We start from the raw sequence: 24,123 nt of genomic DNA on the forward strand, positions 1-24,123 counted from the left end.
GACTTCAGGTGGCTACTGTTGTGGTTTCGTCCTATATAACTAAAACTGAATTGAATGATATCCTTCAGGAATTGCCACCAAGCTCTTGCCACATGAGGCTGGGCATTGTCCAGCACCAGGAGGATCCCAGGACCCACTGCACCAGCATAGGGTCCTGGGGGCTTGGACAAGCGGTCCGAGGATTTCATCCTGATGCCAAACGGCACTCAGTGTGCTGTTGCCCACCCAGTGGAGGTCTGTCAATCTCTCCTTAGGTTTGGCTCTTCAGACCATCACTGACCCACCACTAAACTAGTCATGCTGATGTTACAGTCACTCAGGGTGAACCTGGTCTTATCTATGAAAAGCCCAGCTCAGACTCCACGGTGCCAAGCAGTGAAGTCCATTTCTGATTGTTTGGCCAGAGACATTCACACTAATGTCCTCCATGCTCTTGAGATGTTAGGAGAGACAGCAAACCTAGCAATTGTACACATTGATGTGTCATCCTAGAGGAGTTGGACTCTAACCCTAACCCTCTATAGGGGACTTGGTATCATCTCGTGCTACCAGTAGTCACACTGACACTAGCCAAACAAAAACAACGATTAGAAAAGATGAGGTGGGAAAATATGCCTATAAAACCATTCTTCTTTTTGGGCATTTTCTCATTGTTGCCCCTCTAGTGCCCCTGTAGTTAATTTCATTCAAATCAAAGCAGCTGAAATTGACAAACAACCCCCTCTGCTACTTAAATGACCAAATCAATTTCCCAGAAGCTTAACTGCCTTGACCTTATACTCTGATTAAAGAGTGTTCCTTTCATTTTTTTGAACAGTGTATGACCCCCCCCCCCAAAAAAAAAACCAAACCTAAAATTGTCCACTATTACTATGCAATGCTAAAAAAACAACAAAAAACAAAATAATAATAACAGCAGCATGCTCCGACTATGGCAATAAGAGTTTAAAATATGTCCAGAAGGCAGGCAACGCTCTATTATTCTTTATTATCTACAAAGCACTTATAGGAACCATCTCAAGTCTACATTCTTGCAGTTAACTAAAGGATAACAGCATTAAAGTGGATCAGAAGTGCTGCACTACTCTCAAGTTTGTAGAAATCCTTGTGTGGTTTAAAACACATCATTCAGATGTTCTGATATAGACATAAAGGTCTGTGTGCAGTGGCCTTACCTTAGCGTTAGCGTGTAGTCGCCTTGCATCTTAGTAGACGCGTCCCGAACCAGGAAAGTCCCATCAGGCATGTCTCTGAGCTTATCATTCACCTCCTCCCTGAAGACAAAATAGAAAAGAGAAACAGAGGAAGAAAAAAAAGGGTGTTTGACTTGGTTGAGTGATCCATGCACAGATGGTGTTCATTTGGAAAAGTCTGCCTTCAATCATCAGTGGCAGGCGAGTCGAACTTTCTTTATAACCACACACCTCAAAGTAAACAATCCGTCAATTAGCAGTGCAGGGAGGGGTGATCCTGAGGATAAGTACGTGAGTGGCAGACTGACTGTCTGCACTGTAGGTGTGGTTATCACTGTTTGTGGAACAGCTAACCTGCACTTAAAGTAAAGCAGTGACCTTAACAGTAAAGACAATTTACCGAGCTGAGAAATAAACTTGTCAGTTATCTCTGGTGGTCAGAGTATATCAAAGTTTCAAAATATATTGACATATAAAACAAACAAACAAACCAAAGAAACATAGAATTACACTATATAGTTTACTAATATGATGGTGTATAACATAAAGCATATAAAAAAAAACTCTGGTGGAGCCCTACCCCTACTGTCGCTATAGACTTTAAGCTCACTGTCAAAGTTCTCCTGCAGCATAGATGGACAGACAGTGCTGTGATATCTAACAAGGAATAATAACCTGATACTCTGAGTTAAGATTCAATTGATGCTAAACAACATGCTAAACAGGAAATGCTAATTTCAAAGCCACCAGACAACAATGACAAATATAATATTTACCCTAATGAAAAATAAGTGTTACTGGTCATTTTGAGACTCTTTAACACGTTGGTAGCTTAGAACCAAACAAACATCAATGTCAGACAACTGACCAACTGTGGCCCAACTATAACTCCTATTATTTTGTGGTCTGACAACAGGTAAAGCACTGATAATACCCATATTTGCTTTTTTAAGATGTCTAAAATGTGCTGACCATGTCTGCACATAGAACATGCCTTTAGTTTCTGTCAGTGCAGGTCTTGTGTTGCTGGGGGAGGGGCCAAGCCTCCCACATCTGCATTTCATGTAACCCAACAATGTCACTGTTAAGCTCTCACAGATTTTTCTGTCAGTAACACAGTGTTTGCTACCTGGATATGTCACCCCAGTACCATTCGGCCTCTTGTAAGGAGCCTCCCACTCCTCCATCCTTGGCGACATTGCTGCTGCCCCCTGCCATTGCGACCGAGGAGGGCTGCTGAGGCTTGGTTGGCTTTGGAGGAAGGGCTAGGAAAAAACACAAAACAAACAAGTATTACAATTACTGTGTGTATAACAGTTCATATGTACATGATATTTGCATACAGTACCATCAGTCTACAGCTGATGGTATTTAGAAATACTACTTTGCACAACCATACACAAAAATGTATGGTACCTCGCAGCCTTCTAGGCTACGTTCACACTGCAGGCGAAATCGCATCAAATCCGACTTTTTTTGACCCTATGTGACCCATATCCAATCATGGTATAACAGTGTGAACGGCACAAATCTGATATTTTCAAATCCGATTTGGGTCACTTTCGTATGTGGTACTGAATCAGATATATATCTGATGTTTTAGAAAGCGACTGCTGTTTGAACGGTCATGTCGCATTAAATCCGTCTTCTATGTCACTGACACAAGACAGACGCCAATTATCAGCGCCGGAGAAGACATCGCGAACGCTTCCTGGCCATCCAGTGTAGATGTTAGTGAAACTGTTGGGAAGACAACGTTGGAGAAACGTGAACATTTTATTTGTACTGTATAATCTGCAGATTCTGACAGACATTTCCAACTATCCTTTGAAGCACCGCTCCTCTAAAACAGCAATAAGGATCATTATTAGGCCATATGTAAATAACAAAAATAACTATAACTTAAAGCAAAATTGGGAAACGTAAAGTCTGAAGTCTTTATATTAAGGGCCATCAGTCAAACAATACTGTTTGGTCTGGGTCTAAACAGAGCGCGTTGTGTGTGACGTCTTCTTTTGCGTATGTGGGCCGCTTTGAGCGTTCACACTAGAGCGCGTTTGCTGTCACATTTTATTTGTAGTGTGAACAAGCAGACAGAAAAATCGGATTTGATCCAAAAATCGGAATTGAGCATTAAGACCTGCAGTGTGAACGTAGCCCTAGTAGACACACCTATTGTATCAATTTCAAAATCTGACATCACTGTGTTCGAGTTATTGCATTCATAAGATTTTCCAAAAACTTGACCTCTGAGATTCAAACTCAGCTGATATTTGTAAAAGAATCAATTTGAAATTCCTACATCGCCACGTTCAAAAGTCACCAGATTCACATTGAATTTTCGATTAAATCCTTAATATGCACACATTCTTTTTATGCAGATGATGCATCACAGATCACAGGAACTGTACTCATAACCACACCACATAAACACTGTAGCAGTGCAGCTGGTGACTGTATGGTTATTAATCACAAGTGAAGAGCCCATATATCATAGTAATTATGCCTTATGTCAGAAACCACACACGCAGGTCAACTTTCACGTGAGTGTTCCCGGGGCTCAGCAGGAATGCTGAGGTTTGTTAAATGTGGAAACCCTCATGTTTTCATATCTTCTCCTGTCATTAAATTCATTCTCCTGTTAGGTTTGTAATGGGGAACTCTGGTCCTTCCGCTCGTTTGTTTGTAGCCATTGTCATTGCATCATAAGAGTGTTAAATTTGACTGAGAACTCTAACAGAAACTCTGACTTGCATTCTTCCCATTGTGTTTTGGTTTTCAACGGTTATGAAGATCAAGCTGTATAAACCCATAGCTTAAAGGTTTTGCTATAAAAATAGGTTGTTGTCTTGTTATTAAGTGCTTCTTTATAAATGGACCGATTCTTATACATTTTTTACTTTTCTACTTTCCCAGAGCTCTCAAAGCCTTTTATACAACATGTCACAATCACCCATTCACACACATTCATACTCTGATGGATGCATTGGAGACCAACTTGGGGTTAGTGTCTTGCCCAACATATGCAGACTGGGGGAGCCAGGGATTGAATCACCAACCTTTCGATCAGTAGATGGCCTGCTCTACCTCAGGAGCTACAGCCACCCCCATAAATGTTCACTTTTACGTCACTTAAAGAGCTTAGTTCAGTTTGAGTAAAACTAACATAACAGGAGCGCCTTTGGTCAACGGGATCAATCTATAATGTTTCACAAGGTTTAGTCATTAAACAAATTTAAGTATCAAATGGAAATACAAACTGAAGACAAGTCAACATATTTAACTGATTTTGTGAATTACTATGCAGTCTAACAAAAAAATAAACAAAGACTGAATGCATGAAATAAAGGTTAACATTACTGAGTCCGTTTCAACTTCTGTGTTGCAATTTATGGGGCTAACATGCAACTTCTATGCAAGACTGGGATTCAAATCTCTATTTGATTGCTAAGTGTGAAAAAATGTATTATATAGAAAACATTTCACCTTGCATGTCAAGTCAAGTAAAACAGTATGACAGTCTACTCACACACTGACCAGTCAGTCAAACGGGATTGATGGTAGTTTCAGAGCTTTTGGTTTTTGAACACTGATGTTATAAACCAGCACATATTGTAAAGACCTGTTTGGTGCCATGCTGCATGCTAAACAGAGTTAACCTGACTATGACACATAATACGAAAAACAAACAAACGCATGCAAAAGTTTTCAAGTATCCAAGCACATCTGGACACAATTTAAGGACCAGCAGTGTAATATCTCTCTCTCGCTCTCAACAGAGTACTGATGTGGGAGGTGTCATTTAAAAACAGAAAGTAACCTGATGAATGTACTGAAATGGAGTGGGCTCCTCCTGCAGAGTGCTCACGTGCCAGAGTCAGCAGCATTTGGGAACACTGTGGCCTCACAAATTACCACAAGACACGCACGCACGGACAGCAGAAACAGACGCTTGAATGTGAGGAAGGGCTGAATAAAACCTGGACTTCTGGGTGCACGTGCACATCACCACTCACTGTCCGTTGAATGCTAACACTCACAACAGCAAATAGTTACATTGTTAAGTTATTTCTGTTATTTTTAAGCAATCCATAGTTAAAATGTTTATGCTAAATACTACATAGGTAACTTTTGTCCTTAGGTTCGACTGGTGCTGTGTCACTACTATTCCACAATAAGGTTGCTGCTGGCACATTGCAGGACTACAATCACACTTCAAATTAGGTATTACATCAATGACAGTAGCTCACTGGAAAAGAACCATTGGGTATGTTCTGAATTTACTTGGGCTTATAAATGCTGCAACAATCGTTGTTCAGCATTTTTTCAATATTATTAGAACTATTGTTCATCACAAATTTTCTTGAAATATTGTGAGTTTTGTGATTTTGAGGGTACATCACTCACCACTAGGTCGAGGGTGACTAATGTGTTTAATTCATATCGTCTATGGAAAAAAAAGAAGACATTTTTCCCAGTACTATGAGGACTTAAACCTACAACATTTGCCCACTGGGGGGAGCAGAGCAAGCAAAATGCACAATAATTCAGCGGTCCCCAACCCCCGGGCCTCGGACCGGTACCGGTCCGTGAGTCGTTTGGTACCGGGCCGCGAGAGTTGAGGTTCAGGTGTGAAATGTATGGTTTTCAGGGTTTTTATCGGTTTTCAGCGTTATTTTGTTATCGTTTTTATCGTTTACTCGGTTTTCCTGGGTCCTTTCACGTGTGTTATGAATATTTTTTCGGTACCGGTACTAGTTTTATTTTGTTGTATTTATCCGCGACACCTTAAAGGCCGGTCCATGAAAATATTGTCGGGCATAAACCGGTCCATGGTGCAAAAAAGGTTGGGGACCGCTGCAATAATTGATTTGATGCTAATTACAGACATGCTAGTATATCTAGCTGACAAGTGCAAAAAAAAAAAAAAAAGCCACAGCCACCAATGAAACAATGAAAACAATACTTTGACGTTATATTTTAATTGTCACATGATAGTAGTGAGAATTCACTACAAAGTGTGTGGGGGGGACAAAGAGGGGAAGTGACAGCTTGTGCTCATCTATGCAAATGCTTGGATGCCAATAAACAAACACACTACATTTCAAAGAACAAAAAAAAAGTAGGAACAGTTTACATCCTACAAACTTTTTCTTCACTCTTTATTGTAAGACCACTTAAATAGAGACTGGTAGCCTCTCTTCCTCTCCTGTTCTTTGTTCCCTTCTCACTGACTATTCAACTCTTCTCCCTCCTCTCTCTCATGTCACCATGGCAGTCAGTTAGTGTTGCCAAAACTGTCGTCCTGCAGCTGCACTGTTCCCCTCAGTCAGCACTTTACAGACTAATGCTACACGTGTGCACTTCCAAGGATAGATGGGGTGGAAATTCATGTTATGTTTACATTGAAAAACACATGCACAAGTGAAATAGAATGCAAAAACAGAAAAAAGTAACTGATTTTAAAAAGCATGAAAATCAGAGTCTATGTGTGCTTGCAGTTGTGGACCACACAGAGTTTAGCATGTAAAAAGCACAGAAGGATCACCACAGCTGCAGTTAGGCAATCTCATTACCAATAAAATGAGTCTTTTCTTGACTTCATTACGTGTGTCCACTTTGCATATGTTACTTGAACACCTCAAACACTGAAGTTACAATGAGATAATCGAATTTCTGTCTTAATACACCAACTACAAAATGCATTTCTACCAAATTAATGACTAAAAAAATTTCTGCACCTTTAAGTCTCTCATTACTCCAATACTGTATCTGGTAGTTTTTTATGACAATGGACACAACAGAAAATAAGCAGTACACAAGCTCCAGATTGCAAAGTTCTATAAGAAAAATTAAGACCAGAGACCTGTAGAAAATCCAAACCTTCTGACAATGATCAGAATTTGTGGGAAATGTGATCTTATGTCCTAAATAAACAAGAATTATACTAATCGGAGAACAGTCTTAACCACATGGAAATATTTGGAAAACGTTCAAAACTGCAAAAAACCCAACTTAAAAAAATATGACCAATATAACGGAAACTGCTGAGCCCTTAGTCACAACTACTGCATAGGTCCCTGAGAGGAAGCCAGAGGGACGGTGAACAAAGGGGACCGTAGGTGCAGCCTCCCCCTCACCAAACAAAGGACCAGTGCTCAGCCACACATTCACATATGCACAGACACTTCCATATCAGTTGTCATTGTACATGCTGACAGAAGCTGCAGCTCTCCTAAACAATAACTGTCAGAGTGGACAGACACATGATAAATTCACTTGAGACAAAGAACTCAGAGAACATGGGTCTTGGGGCATGTTCAGGAGTGCACACGCCAGCTGATCAGAGAAACAGGGCAGCAAAATTGAGGTTTGAAAGATGTGTACCGACACAGGAATTCATACACGACAATGGAATTAATGCACAGCCTACAGTTAAAAACTCAAAGCAGGAAGCATGAATGTGTTGTTCTGAAGCAATCTGCTTTATTTTCACAGCTCTACATCTGGATGAGGTAAGTGTGAGTGTACGCATCTGTTAGATGAATGGGGTCTTTCAGACTATCTAAAGAGGATCCAGATTTCTGATGTAGTAAAACTGATTAACATTTAAGTTGACAGATTGACAGAAATTTAAATTTGATAAAGCTATTTCTAAATATTAAAATATTATAACTTTTTAAAGAACCACAGAAAAAAAAAATCTGCTTTAAGTGACATTCTGTTGTTGGACTTTCATTTGGACGACTGATTGTGACCCAGTTTTAAAATACAAATGCACACAGAGCAAAATAATGAATGAATGCCAGTGCCCGCTCACATCCTCTGCAAGTTATGGGTGCTGCAGGAGCAATGAAAGAGAAGGAGGAGCTCTGTGTGTAGGGGAAAAGCTGAAAAACACTAAAGAAAGGGCAGCATAAAAATGCAAATCAGTAGACATGGATACAAAGAAAGCTAAGGTTACATTTAAAAAAGCAAAACTAAGAAGGCTGAAGAGACTAAAAAGTGAAATACACAAAAACAAGAAATCCCATTCCCTCTCTTACCGTTCTCCATCACACTCTCTGTTAGATGCATGTTTCCAGTTTTCTCTCAGCTGTTTCCCTCCTCCCTTTTTTCTGTCACTCACTCTCCTCGTCTTACTTGCACACACTCTCTCTCCTCCCTCCTCTACCACCACCTCCTCCTCCTCCTCCTGTTCTCCTCTCTGCCAGACTGAAGAAAAGAGCGAGCACAGCTCATTCTAAAAGACAGAAGATGCCCCAGCTAATCCCTGCACGGAGGCACGCCCCCTCATCCAATCAGAGGACAGCCCCGAGGGAAGGCGTGCAAAGCTCAAAGAAAGAAAGAAATGAGGGAGGCAGGGAGGAAGGTTGAGTAGGCTTGTGGTAGATCAAGTCCATCACACCATGCAATCACACACACAACAATGCAGCACCTCTAAATCAACAAGTTTCTACTGTGACTGCCAACTGAATTTGTATATTCATTCACTAACCCTAAACTAAGAATAAAAACAAAACTTCCCAACCTTCCAGTAAATTCAAGCCTTGTTGAAAACTGATTCTTATTCCAGCTTCTCCTACTGGGAAAAACTGGAACCAGAATGAGCTTCCAGCTTCTCCAACCAGAATTAGTTTCAAAAAAGGCTTAAAATGCAGACAAAACCATAGGTGCTGGACATTCTACATCTCTACACATTCTACTGGGCTATGCCTGGAAAGTTACACTGGTGGAAAATTAGCAGAAGACATCTCTGTCCTATCACAGAATAGGTCCTCATACTGACGTTTAGTTTTATAACAACGCTGCAATTTATTTACTTGAAAAATAATTTTGCATCTTTCCACTGACTCACATTTCAACACAAAACAAATTAAATTTTATTTATACAGCACCAGCTGACAGAAATCTAATTATGCTTTATATGAAGTAAAGAGGCCACAATATCAGAGTGAGAACAACAATCAGACAATCCCCCTATGAGAAGCACTTGGTAAAAGTGGGGAGGAAGAACTTTTTTAACACGTGCAAGGAAGCATCCAGACTGCACAAATAAAGAAAAGGACCAATATGAATAAAAATAATGTGATTTGTCGTCTTGGCAAAGGGGTCTTTTTCTTTTATTCTGTGTACACATGAATAAAAACTACGGGGAAGAAAGAGGAGCTGGAATGTATAATACTGCATTGTACTGCAAATGAACCTAGACATGCAAAAAGCACTCTGGTATGGTCCTTTGGCAACAATGTCCTGGTGATTTTCCATTGAAACACGAGACTCATCATTCACCCCACATCCACAGAGTGTCGCTTCACACACACCAAGTTGCCAGTGGATACGGAGGCCTTGCCCTCCCCTGGGGGTGGCAGTGACACTCCACCTGTGCTAATCACACCACAAGTACTACTGTACACACACAGGAATTCACACACTGTAGATATCAGTGAGGCGTTCACATTTCAATTCCAGTGTAATAAACATACAAATGTAATGAACATCTGTGGGCATGTGTGTCATCTGATTACACATCAGGTGTGTTAAGACAAAGACACGCATGCAATCTGCACACAGCAAAACAAATATGAGTTGGGAGTGAGAAAGACTTAGAGGTTTAGCTAATGACAGGATGTGCTCATTTGGACAAAAGAGCTGTAAGAATCTGAGTACTGTACAACCTAAAACCAACAGAAACAGTGAAGCTACTCGCATACGAACAGAGGATTATTTGTCCTCTATAAACACCAAATCAGTCTATAAAAACACTCATATATACAAATGCTGTTCTGAAGGTTTCACATTGCCAACACAATGTTTGTTATGGTCCAAAACATTCTTGTTCACTACATTTTGTCAGATAGAAACAGTCTGCTGAGCAAAGCAAAAATCTGTTATTTTTTGTGCCATGACAAACCCCTAAAGAAATGGCACTAGGCACGATAAAAGCCAAGGTCCAGTGACCAGTTAAATGTGTGAATCACCATTAAATGGCCAGAATTTTGCATCTGCATCCGTAATGCACTGAGCAGCAGCAACAAAGGATTACCGACTGCACTTCAAAATACAAGGTCTAACGAGAAAACGTAGCTGAAACAATACTTTTACCCAGCACAAGCTTAAAATATGTTGCATATTCAAGCATCCCGTGGTAAAATGCTAGTGAGCTCTAAGCCCAAATACTCTGCAGCATGCTACAGATAGACACAACACGGCACTGTGAGGTTGCTGCGGAGTATAGTGCATCTTAATAGATACATGGAGGGAAAAGAAAGGAGACGGAAAAAAACCCGAAAGAGCTACAAGGCAATTCAACAGCGCCTCCTGGAAACAACACAACGTCCCACATCTGCGCCATGATCCATTGAGGAGGGGAGAAAAGCAGGGAAGAAGAGGAGCGAGTCGAATGACACTGGCACAATTGCCGAGGAATGAATGAATGAAACTTATTCAATTGTGGGTGACAGTTGGCTAGAAATGGGCACAAAGACTTCTATATGTGTCCAAGTGAAGAGCGTTATTATTCGGAGATATTCAGGACGGTTTTATTCCAGGTTTTATTAATTTTCTTGGTTTCTTGCTTGTCCCATCCCCCCTCTCCCCATTCCCCGGTCACGGCACAGCTGATTTTGGAATGATTCAGTCGGAATGGTTTAATGCAAACTTCAAGTGCGGAATAATACCAAATCTCGGGATGGTACAACATTTACCCGGTGGTCTCATAAGCCAAATTCTCCAACAGTTAAATTAAAATGGGTTAAGCAGCAGATACAGTCACCTTGGCTCCTATTTTATCATCTCATAGGCCTCTTGCAAAGCCATCAGACGCAGAGAAGAAGTGGGGATGCTTCAGTGTACGGACTACACGGGACTTATTGTCTCCACAGTGAGACTGCAGCTACTGTGTCATCACGCAAATCTGTATCTTAATGTACAAAAGATCAGCTGTGGCGAGTGCACCGGACAGCGAGAAACAAAGAGTCCAAGGCGTTTAAAGCGCTGTCACTGCTGCTGTAAACTGCCATTTTATTTCCTTCGTCCCCGAATTACCTGCTTCTCAGCTACAGACAGCGCTAAGTTTATGTACGCTGTCACAAATGTAGCGAGTGTGCCTAAAACATCACGACTGCCCAGAAGCCCGCGAAGTCCTAATAAAACAAAGCCATAACTGCCTGACCGGTACGAACAGGAGCAAAACGTGAAATCTGAAAGCTTCTCTGCAAATTTCACCAAACACCAAAGCACACAGCTCCTAAACACACATCACTCCAGCTAATTAACTCCAGTCCAACTAGCCATTTCCCCGCTATCACCGGCCTGAAGCTTACCTGGTGGTTGGTCCATTTCCAGATAAAATATCAGCTCTGTGGAGTAGGGCATCATCACGTCCCTCCAGTCTCCTTCCTCGCCGGCTTTTTTGGTCGTCCAGACTGTGTTATACATTGCTTTCTTGTAGCTTAACCAGGCAGTCTTTGTATTAGAAAAACGCTATTAAAGTAAAAATGACCGGCGTACTTAAAAAAGAAAAAAAGAAACAATCATCGTGTGCTCCTGTCATATGCCTCTATGTTAATCTATCTGTTTACTTCTAAGTCTTCTATCTGAATTCCTGCTTCAGGATTAAATGAATAAACGAAACGTATACAGCAAGCACCGGGCTGCGACTGCTCCCTCGGACATGTTAATATTGTTAACAACTCGGGGAACTTCATGAAGGCTCCTGTATGTATGTGTGTGCATCTATCTGTCTACATATATATGCACATAAAGACTTCCTTTAAACGGTGGGTAAGTAGATACCAGCTCTACATACAACCCCCTCTGCCTCTCCTCCGCAGGTGCCACCGTCTCGCTAGTTTCATTTTAAGAAACGCACTGACAGGAGGAGGCTGGCGGAGGCAGAGCCAGACAACGGCTGGGAAAACCCACTCCTACACGACATGCAGGGGAGGACAAAAATATCACCAAATATTCACATAAAACTTAGTGTAAATAAACTGCTCTTTAATGTTACATATAATAATATCCCTCGTTTATTCATTGCCATTATCTAATCCATGTAGGAAATCCAATTTTTTTATCGTCCCTGCCGATTTGACGAATAATTAATCGTCCCTTTATTACTCGAAGAGTGGTTAGCCCGTTTCTGTCCTCTATACACCGCTGACAAAGCGCTCTGCGCAAGCTCAGAAGCCGAATTTCAAAACCAGTAGGAAAATTACCTCAGCCTATGAAGAGCAAGTTACAAATATGGTGGTTTTCCACTAAGTTTCTAACCTTCGCCTGAGTCTGTGTGACTACATGTTACCAACTTCTGTTGCCGCTAAAACACATACAGCACCGACAGCTGTTTGGTATGACATAACATGCTGCATGATAACTACCAGTCAAACCAAGACTGAGAGCCAGTGCTTGCTTTATTTATTTCTGCAAATTAACTAGAAACAGGAAGATTAGGATTTTTAAAAACATATGTCAAATTAGTAATCCAGTAAATATTAAATATACGCTATTACATATTTTCCTTACTGTTACTTAATACTAACAATACTGAACTTAGATAAATTCTTTAACTTTACTTGGAAATTAGAAATACATGCTTTTTAGTAGTGTCTTTTAAGTTACTGTTAATTGTATGGTGAATAAACTGCTGAGTCTGGCTAAAAGAAAAGAGCAACTGCTTTGGTGTGAGCAGCCAGTAGCTCACTTCTCATATTAATGTTTGCTTGCTAATGCTAACTGAATTAGCTAGTGGTTGCCACATAGACTGTTAATAAATACAGTTCTGCTGGATGCATGTAGACTCAACATGTTGTTGACTTTTCACAAGTCAAATATGTTTTTGATTTCACAGTGAGCAATAAGCATAGTTGGCACTAAATAATGACCTTGGTGAAATATACATATCAAGTAAGTTTTGTTTCTAGTTCATGTTTATAGCATTATGAGATTAATTCAAACAGGAGCAAAATATAAGGACAACCCCCCCCCCAAAACAAATTAAAATCACTTATGCATGGTTTTGGAAATTGTCAGTAGCAGTGTGAATAAGATGGAAATACACTGCAACGGAGATTACAATGTGGGAGATTGTATGTTTGCATAATATACCTAAAGATTATGTATCCACATTAGCAACTATCCTCTTGTAGGATAGGCAACAATGCTTGTCCTCTCCAAAGGTACTAGCTGACTAAGTCCACACATCTTCATAAACTCCTTTAAAGTCTCTTTACACTAGCTTTGGTGAATTTTTGGTTATCCCCTTTCCCAAATAGTGGCAAGTACACACTTTTTCATCATAAGGGCCTTTTCTGCTGCAGTGATAGAGCTTTAGTTTATTTGATCACTGGGCTTGTTTAACTAGCCTGTTTAACTGCTATTTGCAATGTGAAGCAAACCTCCTATGGTGAGGTAAGTACAGTTACAGATAATAATATGGAAGCTTAACCATGAATTAGGGAATGCTAGAGATATGCAAACATACATGAGGCCTGTAATAATTACATTACTACACACACACACACACACACACACACACACACACACACACACACACACACACACACACCTGCACCAAAACACCCACCCACCAAGAAGGATAGTATGGATTTCCATGATTATTAGTTCAAGCATAATCTCTAGGGATCCTTTTGTTCATATTTTAAGATTCTAAAAGTGCTTGGTATTTTTATATTAACAATGAATGGCGATATGTTGTGGGAAAGGGGTCTCTGAAAGCGAAACAGAGTATTAATGCTGTGTTTAGACCAAACATTAGTGAAGTTTTACCCCTCATTATATGTGCATGTACAGGTGATACAGCGTTTCTGGAACACTTGCAGCTCAAAAATATTACCCAACATAGAAATGGAGAACTACTTCATTCCAGTATAGTTCCAATAGCTGGAGTTAAGTAAAAGTTTTGATTCATTCAAATATTCACACTCTCTCTTTTTTTTCTGTCTCAATATAAAGCAAATGTGATATCAGGGAGAACCACAGAAATCCCAAAAGAGGAGGGAAAGAAGACACAAAAGAGAAGAATAGAGAGACCATATGCAGAAAACAGGACAGAAGACTTCCTTTTTTACGTCAGACAGTGTGTGCACAGATTTTGTATGACTTACTTAGCTATGTGTTGTGAGAAAACAACATTTTCTTTCGGTCTAATTACACCATTAGGCTATCACGTAATAGAGCTTTATAGCAGAACCTAAATGGACATATTCCTCGACTAGTACCATCTGATGCTGACCTACTGCCCAAAGTCCTTTCACTGAAAAAAAATGCTTACATCACATATTTTTCTTAGAACTTTGTTTCCATTTTTTTTTGTTTATAATAATTATAATTTTATTAACACCATGATGGGTGACCATTATTATGATCCAGACCCCCATCATCCCCACAGTAATCTCTGCCAGGAATGACAGCTGCTTTGTCTGGCCCAGTGTCCTACTTGACGAGGCAAGCAACTCCCATCTACTATCACTGACCCAGTCATCTATCTTTCCATAAACTTGTCTGTCTCATCTGTCCATCACAAGAGAGGTAGAAATGAAGGCGGATGAAGGGACCTTGTGTGAATTGAGGGAATTGAATGGATTCTCTGTAATGCAGTACGCACATATATATCATTAATGTGTGTTTGTGTGTGTGTGTGTGTATGGGTGGGTGGTTGTGTTACAGATGACATATGCTGGATACACACAGCACAATGTTATTCTCTGTACTGTGTGTGTGTTTACAGCCTGGCAGATGGATCACTATTAATGATACAGGAACTAAAACTGCCTCTCGCCAAACAAAGGAGAAATGAAGAGGGACGAAGGATGGGCAGACAGCACAGGAAGGGAGGACGATGATGGGAGATGTGTGCTGATGGTTGCACTGTCCCCAACCATCAGCACGCAGCTCCCCATTTAATTTCCCAACCACCGATCGCAAATAGTGGCCTATTTGCATAGCATACCCCTCCGATGGCTCCATATACATAAAACATATACAGTTATGTTTTCAGGCACTTGTTCAAGCACATTTGCAATCAGATGCAAAAATGAAAACAAATTCCCAAAGTAACAGAAAACATTTTTAAGCTTGGCAGACAATGTAAAAACCCATTAATGGCTGATGATTGAAAGAACTGCTGATTTTGAAAACGCTTACTTTAACCTTTAGTTTTGCAGTATTTTCCACTGCCTTTCACTATTATCTTGTTAAAAAGACAAAAAATAAAAATGAAGGAAGGACTGATATGTCAGACAATATCATATCTTCATTCTTAAGTGTTAACATGAATAGAAAGCTGCAATGATTTACTCTTAAATCACTCTGTGTCCAGCACACACACAAAAAAGCACAGAGCAAATGATCTGCATCTGCAACAGTCCTGATTTGTTTGATCCTGTGTTATTGAATCCGTGGACTTCCCTTGTCTCTTTTCCCTCTGATTTAGTTTAGCTGTCTCTTGTACTCCCTAGCTGTGAGAGTGAGAAACAGTTGCCACTACCAATGGGATAGTACTCATGAAACACAACAAAATATCAATGCTGGACAGTCAGAGTCCAACATTACTTTGGCAAAGCATGAAATTCAATATTATTTTTAGTGACCTCCGATTGACGTAACTGAGTGTGTCATGATCCTTGGTTTGCACCCACCATTCTGCTCAGTTTTCAGTTCGACATTGTTGTAGTTTTCAGTTTGGATATATTGTTACTTAGGTTATGTTCTCATTTTGGTCTTTTGATTTTGATCTTGTTAGGTTTTTAGTTTTTCCTGTCCTCCTATATTTCCATGCCTAGCCTGTGTTTCTGTGTTACCTCCTGTGTTTAGTCAGTCCTGTCTTTGTGGTTTACTTTTGCCTGTTAAGTTCATGTGTCTTGTGTCTGTGAAGGTTCTCAGTCATCCAGGTCGCTGTAGTCTAAGGAGCTTTTCTTGAAGGTGAAACATCTTTAAGAAACTTAAAGAAGTCCAGACGCTTTTCTTTCCACGCTCTTTGGCTTTATGTGTCTTCGTTTCAGTCTCATCATATTCAGTTTTGCTTCTCCTGTCTCGTCTGTCTGTGATTATGTCCAGCTGTGCTCCCCAGACGGTGGAGGATGGTGGTGGATTCGAACTGTGTTTTCTTCTGCTTGCTTGTGCTGTAAATGTGCAGTGTTCAATCTTGTGTTTTACAGATTTAATTGGTCTTCTGTGTGAGATTGTGTGTGTACCGATTTAGAAAGAGACAGAACAGTATTGTATATCTCCCTGACACGTTTCCTGGTGTCAGAGTGTCACTACTGTACAATCTATCACAGACTGAGCACATGGTTAGACTTTTTTTCTTTTAAAGGAAAAGGTAGCAACGTGCACATTTGCTGTCAAGATAGAAACTGTAGCAGCAACCTGAGACAAAGATGGATGAGATCTAATCTGCCAGGTTTCAGTGCAAAGCAACTGAAGCAAGAAATAAAGAAATTAAGAGACAAGACAGGAGAGAAAGATTGGGGCGTTGGTCCATGTGCCTAAAATATTTTGTTGGGATTTAGGCATTGTCATATGTAGTTTATTAAGGTGTGTGTGTGTGTGTGTGTGTCTGACAATTTGCTGACTACTTGCTCTATTTCTGTGCTTATCATCCATGGCTATTGGTGCTTTCACATTTTGTCTGACACTGTAATAACTAGAGTGGAAAGCACAATTTAACTGTAGACATGAATAGATTGCTAAACATAGATGTTGGCTGAGTGGGGTCTCTGAGAGCACACACACTTTTACACAAACACACACACACACACACACACACACACACGGTGGTTGCGTAATATGGCACGACACTTTTGTATATATTATGCATAAGCCTTTTCTGAGGGCGCAGGGAAGACGCACACAGTGTGTCATCCCCCACATCACTGCAACAACTATCATTAGAATGCACAACGTAACTAAGCAGTAATCCTTTTGTTCCCTTACTTTTTCAACACTGGGTTTTTGAAAATATGGCAACATTTACAATACAGCTGTAAAGTGTCATTCTTTTAGTAATTTAAGTAAAATTCTGACATTAATCGAGTCAAGTCCAGCTCTAATCCTGGTAGATCAACTGATCTTATTGGCAGTCCACACAAGCTGACGGCTCAGCTGATATCCTCTGTATACATTTGGCAAATTATGTAAGATGCTCATACAGTTTTTTTTTCTTGCTGTGCATCTGAAAACTGATTTGTAACCCATCTCCATCGCAGGTCCCAAAAGGAAAGATCCTTTTGTGTCCAGCTTTTTTGTTTCATATCTTCTGTCATCGATGCCTGGTGTTATGTACTGGGTCTTACAGATGTTCTCATTATCTTCCATTTTCCATGTATGAATATGGAAGGCTGAAGATGTCAGAAGAAGAACAAATCTATGCCACCAAATATAAATGTCTGCAGATGTAAATAGCATTCTTCTTTTGAATATAGTGTCTTGGCTCAAGTACATAATGAATTCTTGACTTATGGCTCAAAAAAGTGTTGTCTGTGACGCCAATGACCTAAACCTTTGACCACCATCTGCCAAAATGTTGTCGTCTTCTCATCATCTTTACATTCATGTGCAAATTTGCACCAGATGTGATGAAATTCCCTCTAGATGTTCCTAAGACATTTACAAAAATGGAAAGGCTGTAAGATCACAATGTTGTTTACCTTTGGCTTCAACAAACATTTGTACCAAATTTAAAAAAAAAAAGGTCATTAAAATGTGTTCAGAATTTGCAAACTGAAGACGATTCTTTTAAATCCTCTACATAAGCTGCCTTTATAGATTTAACCTCCTAAGACCTGAACTCTTTCATGGCATGCATTCTTAATTTCTCTTTGCTATTTGGGCTGATTTGGACCTCATGAATGTAAAAACAAAGAATTACCCGATTTTTATTTTTTACCTGATTTTTGCTTTTGACTAAAATGAGATCCACATATGAGGACGTTCGTTTTAAACTTCGATAGAACAGTGGCAGTATAATATCCCTGTATAATGTCCTCATAAGTGGATATCAGGCCCTTGTAGAGCAAAATTTAGTATTTTGGTCTAGACAACCCAAAATGTGATGTCCACATATGTGGATGCCAGGTCCTAAGACATTAAAGAATCTACCTTATTATAAAAATAAAAAAAAATCACTTTCTAAAACTTTAATATCTATATGAATTTTCAGCCAAAATAATTCAGCTGCTTTTTAATGGCAAAAAGTCCAGTTCTATACATTTCTATAATCTTGTAATGTTTAAATTCAGGCCCCATTTTGAGAAACATTCTTTTTCATCAAACCAGGTCAACCAGAAGAAAAAAAACTTTTATAAAAAGTCTAGAATGCATTACCAGTTAACACACAAGAACTCATTTTAGAAACATTTATGCAGTTCCCAGTTGAGAAAAGCAGATTCCCAGATAAGTTATGTATCTAGAACAAAAGAAGTTCAGGAGACCCCTGCTAAGTACATTTCTTCTAAGTGAACAAGCATCTCCAGGGGTAAGACCAAGCTTAAACACCATTGACTAGACACCGTGCTGTAGTTAACATCACAAATACTGGTTTGATCAGGGCTTTGAAGGATCTTGCACATTGGATTTACATCGACTGTCTTGGTCTTAGTGCTGTGTGCTGTGAGTCATGTGAACTCCAACTCAAGCTTGGTTTCCCTGTTCCAGACTTTCCAGCTCAGTTATTTCCTGTCTGATTCACCAATGAACCAGTGAAGTCATTACTATTTAGAGAGGATTGACTCCCTTTGCCGGCATCAACTGAGCCTGTATCGCAAAATCAAAGCATTGCTCCACCTGTGTGAACTCAGTTTGTTGCACACTGCATCAGTCAAGCAGAAGTAGCAGTAGCAATTAGCCTGATTTTCATCAGTTATTGACAACACCCTACTGAGACCATGTGTCCATCATTTAAAGCAAAAAACACTGAAAAAAGTATTCAGGTGCCAAATGATGTCAGAGAAGTCTGAAGGATTATGACTATAATATGGGGGGAACAAGTTTGTTTCAGTGCAGTTTTTAAAAAAGTGTGCACTTTGCTGAGCCGCTAACCCCACTTTAACATAGTTCAGTACCATTATTAGCTGAGATGAAACCTGGCAGCCTGACTCAACACACCTATAGATTTTCGTATGAATGATGAAAGTTTATTTTATTGTTTGTGGCCATTAGAGGAACGGCAGTTTTTAACACGTCTAAGGTGGCTTAAGTCTTAAACCCTTGGTAACCTTGAAATTATGTCGTTAGCTCCAAACCGTTGAAATCTTTAGCTTGTTATCCAAGTAGGGTTGAGTAACAGGTTCTGGCTACAAATCATAACTCTGCTTTTATTTTGCCTACAGTGGATAAATCCTCCATAGTAGTTAAACTGGAGCTAATCAGGAGAATGAATATTAGAATATTCAGAATATTAGGATAGACACAATAGAGTGAAGGTAACAGGACTATAGAAACAATAGAAATGAATAATTGCCAATTCCAGCACAGGCCAGATTTATATTGATATTAATATTTGTTCATTTGAAATTGTATTTGTGCAGTCATTACATATTCAGCAGAAATAGGGCTGTGTGTAAGCTAAATAAAAAACGATGAAATCAGTTTAGCATAAAGTTGTGTGATGTATTTAAATAAACATGGTGCACTGATAGAATTTCTGGAATATTCACATGGGAAATTAAGGGTGGGAAGCAAAACTAGTGGATTGCGTAAACAAAAGACTGGAAATGATAAATGCCATATGAGCACAGATGATGATACCTGATTATTTTCTCAATTTAAGTGGCTAAAATTATATTAACACCTATCCAGGGATTTTAAAAGTGGTGTTGGATAATTACAGGTTCATAATATCATGGGGGAGCAGTTGATTTGGAAATTTAAGAAGCCTTTCTGACTGAACATCATGTTGATTTGCTTGGCTTAAATTCAATAAATAAAACACATTTATAGCACAGAACTGAGAGGTAGAGCTGCTTTGGACAGAGGCTCTACATAATATAATGCAATGAGTGATTATAGCACTGAGTGCATCAGTAACAGGATCAGGTGAAGACAAGATTAGAAAAGACAAAAGCCATAAGAATGTAACCACATACATAGAAATAACCAAGTTAAGAAGGACGATTGTCACCCTCTGGTGTCGATTTTGCATGTTTAAAGAATACATGATGGATGCTATTTTAGTAAAAATGGAGATGACGGTACAATACTCTTCTTGCTTGGTATCTATTTTTTGTGTAACCAGCCAGTCAGTGTACCAAGAGAAATAGCAGATCAAGAAGAAAAGGGAAGGTAGGACATAGATGGCAGACACACACACTAATACACACTTTTTGACTGAACTAAAACCAAATCTTTCCACCCTTCCTCCTCCCTTGTTCCTTTTTCAGATTGCTATATCATGCTGGCAGACAAGGCCAAAACTCTCCACTAGCATCGGCGTCTTTTTTCCCTCTCTCCCTATATGGCGCTCTGTTCATCTGTCGATCTGGCTCTTTGTCTTTTCACTTCCTTTGCGATGGGCGGTCAGACAGAAAGGCAGACCGTCTGCTAGAGGAGAGCAAAAACTGAAAGAAGCAGCATCTTTTAGGGTAGTCAGACAGAGCCAAGCAGACGAGGTCTGACTCGGCAACGGGTGATGTCATCCCACAGTGTAAATGTCCCCATGGTCCTGATCCCATGATGCAACACTCTGGTGACAGTGTGAAACAGGCTGCATCTGCTCCTGTAGGCTGCATCCAAAACTGCTGAGCTACCTTTCTTACTTGTTTCTCAGTCTTATTCTCCTTTTTCAACAGTTTGTTAGGTTTTGCTTTGCAGCTCATTTTCTTGCTTTTCTTCAAATCTTTCTATTGCTTTCTCTTTACTTGATCAGATCCCTCCAGCATATGCCCGGCCCCCCGTCTCGTGCCCACACACACCCCCCTCCCTTCTATATTTGCTCTCTACCCACACAGACCCCCTTCTTCTTGTCCTCTCCCCACTCTCCATTGGTTGTCAAGGCAGCAGGGCACCATGGCTCAGCATTATTCATGCCGTAGTCAGACAGTTCTGCCGACAGACAGACTTACAGCAGGACAGGCAGGTAGACAGCTAAGCAGAGAGTCAAGCAGGCAGGCTGCCTGAACATCAAGTGGTCCAGCAGAGGCAGGCAGACCTTGCTATAAAGATACCAGTCAGTTCAAGAAGCACCAGTCTGATGATTTAGAAAAGTATCATAACCAAATCATGACTAAAGTTACTTAAATACACTCCCAACATAGAAATTAACCTCAGCTGCTAAAATATATTTTTCCACTTTACCCATTCATCAATTTTCTTAACCTTTTAAAGCCTCAACCATGAATTAATTTGCAAAAAATTCAAAGTTATGAAAATGGAATGCCTGTTGAACCTTTTGGCAATTAAAAAAAATTAAATATTAATTTACATATATGAATTTTAATTTGTATCATATTTTCAACATTTTTTTCAGTTTATTGCTTAAAAATGTATTGTGCAATTTCTTTATGTTACTGGGGAGGAAAAATGCACTCATGATGTAGGTCTCAAAAACTCAACCCCCTTAGCCAGGTCATCACAAAGAGCAGACATGAATTTACATTCAGGAATGGAATGACCATCAGCCACCGCCAAAACATGGATGACATCAAGTTGCATGCCAGTTTCAATTCTATATGAAGACTGTATCATAATTACAACGTCTTTTTTTCTCAGCAGTGCACAGAGAGTAATTTTCATGTAGTTTATTTTAACTTCTCTCTATCATAGCCATACATTCCATTTTGCAATACCCATAAAACTGCAGCTACTTAAGTGAATGTATTGTCTTAGACTTTAGTATGTACCTGTGGCCACACACAGCAGAAAAAAAACAACAGCGATTACACATTTGACACAACAGTATCTTCTTTAACACACCAGTGGCTCAGTATCTTCTGTGAAGTAATGTTTGGAGCTCTTCTACACATCACAAAGATGAGCTGTTAGACAAAGATTTCAGGTTTACATGGTAGAATAGTTTGTAATAACAAAGTTCTCCTCTGGATAGATCCTGCGCTCCACCTGAGTCTAAGTCATTTGGACCTCACACACATCCCGTCAAATTTTAATAGACAAGTTCATCGTTATAGATATTTACTTATCTTATATATTTACTTATAGGATATTTACTTAGGGTCCTTAATTCCAAGGTAAGAATCATTCAAATAAATGCCACACGCTACCTAAATGTTGTTGACAATGACTATCCTTTAATTACCACTTTGTACCAATCTTGTGATGGCTACTTCTGCTTCTGTAGCAACATGAAGTGTCACAAAGCTCAAACGACCTCAAAGTGGTTTGTTAAACACGACTGAGTTCACTGTAGTCAAATAGCCTTCACAGTCACCAGAACTCAAACCAATAGAGCAGTCCTCGACGAGATTACAGCAGAGAGCAAATACTCCTTATCTGAGTTCTAAAACAGTCACAAGGACAACCTCCCATCTTTGGGTGCTACACCCAGACCTCTTCTGTGACTCTCACTCTCATCTGTCTCTGCCTCATTTGTGTATGGCTCTTGTTATAGCACTTGCTTTGCATGCAGAACAGATAAGACATATCCTTTCCCAAAACATAAAGTGCAGAGACCCTTTAAAAACCAGTGTATGACAGAAGTGGCACAGTTAAATACTGTTGCTGCCGAGGTCTCATAAACTGGAGGTGTAAAAGCAAAATAGCAGGTCATTTGAACTGACAGTGAGAGAATCACCAGCAGTGACCCCCTGGAGCACTGAAAAGATGTTTGTGTGTACGCTGGGGTAATGAGGGGAAATCTGTGTCAGGTGTACAAACAGATTCACCCAGACAGCTGAAAGGGACAGGCAGCTTCTTTGTTTGCCACACTCTGCCTGCTGCTGGAGACAAAGGTGGAGGATCATAAAGCACACATGCACATTTACAGCATTTCCCTGACACCCACAGATTACATTAAACTAAATGAAACACATTAGAGCGAGCCAAGCTGACCCACGCTGCCTGACATGAGAAGAATTCCAACACCCACTGGTCAGAAATGAAGGATTTGCTGTAAACGGGGAAAGGAATAAAAGGAAGACTTGAAGAGGAGCATGTGGGGGCAAACATCAAGGCCCTGCAGTGGATTCAGTGACAATGCCAACAAGCTCAGAGCTGGATGTGCTGAACAGTGGGTGTTCAAGATCATTAACAGGCATTATGAGTGTGAATATCAACAGTGCTGATACGCTAAGAAAAGCAGGAAACATTTGTACTGTGTCCCAGTTCTATTATACATTTCATACCTTAGTGATTTTGCACTAGTGTATGCGTAAACACTTCACGTGGAGACATGCACCAGGGAGTGCAAACATTTTCCCCACCTTTGCTGTGAGAAGCACTGCCCTGTGTTGTTACCAATCTTCACCTCCTTCTAGTTCATTTAAAGTCAGTAGTTTTGCTCTTTAAGTTGAGTCTAAGTTAGCCAAACAGCAGAAGGTGTGTTTTGTCTGCATAGTTGAATGTAGGGAATCGTTCAGTCCATTGCAGCATTTTCTACATATGGATTTCACTCACTTTTAACATTTTAATCATTCTGAATGAATGCTGTCAAGTGCTAGAATTGTTTTGCTCTCCACAGTCATCGTTGCCAAATAACCAAGGCCTTTGCCATCTCAAGTCTCATGTTGTGCTGTCTTACTGGACAGGTTGATGTTGAGACAGTCCAGAATATCATTCAGATTTTTTGAGGACACTGATATGCAATTCTTTTTGTTTTACTTTAGGTGGCAGCTTCTTGTATTTAGAGTAATTGAAATCTATATTTCTAAGATCATACATTCATTTCTTTTGAAATGCACTGCTTGCAGTTCCTGCTGTTACCTTTTAATAGAAGTTCGTATTTGAACTTTCATCATTC

General features: G+C 39.9%; 1 protein-coding gene across 4 annotated transcripts in view; it reads right to left on the reverse strand.

Annotated features, from left to right (window-relative positions):
* pik3r3b (phosphoinositide-3-kinase, regulatory subunit 3b (gamma)) overlaps positions 1-24,123 on the reverse strand; it is a 176,102-nt gene that overhangs the window by 11,994 nt on the left and 139,985 nt on the right. For 2 of the 4 annotated variants that reach the window (XM_084909540.1, XM_084909541.1), the window contains 2 exons: positions 2,323-2,458; positions 1,176-1,274 (listed from right to left, as the gene is read on the reverse strand). In XM_084909540.1, the coding sequence (XP_084765666.1) occupies positions 1,176-1,274; positions 2,323-2,458 (235 nt within the window). Of the gene's footprint in view, positions 1-1,175; positions 1,275-2,322; positions 2,459-8,239; positions 11,496-11,518; positions 12,078-24,123 lie in introns of those variants that run through there. The other 2 variants (XM_084909542.1, XM_084909543.1) reach the window with 2 other exon arrangements.

The sequence above is a fragment of the Perissodus microlepis genome, chromosome 17, assembly GCF_051167445.1.
Source record: "Perissodus microlepis isolate ML-2025 ecotype Zambia chromosome 17, ASM5116744v1, whole genome shotgun sequence".
Classification (NCBI taxonomy): domain Eukaryota; kingdom Metazoa; phylum Chordata; class Actinopteri; order Cichliformes; family Cichlidae; genus Perissodus; species Perissodus microlepis.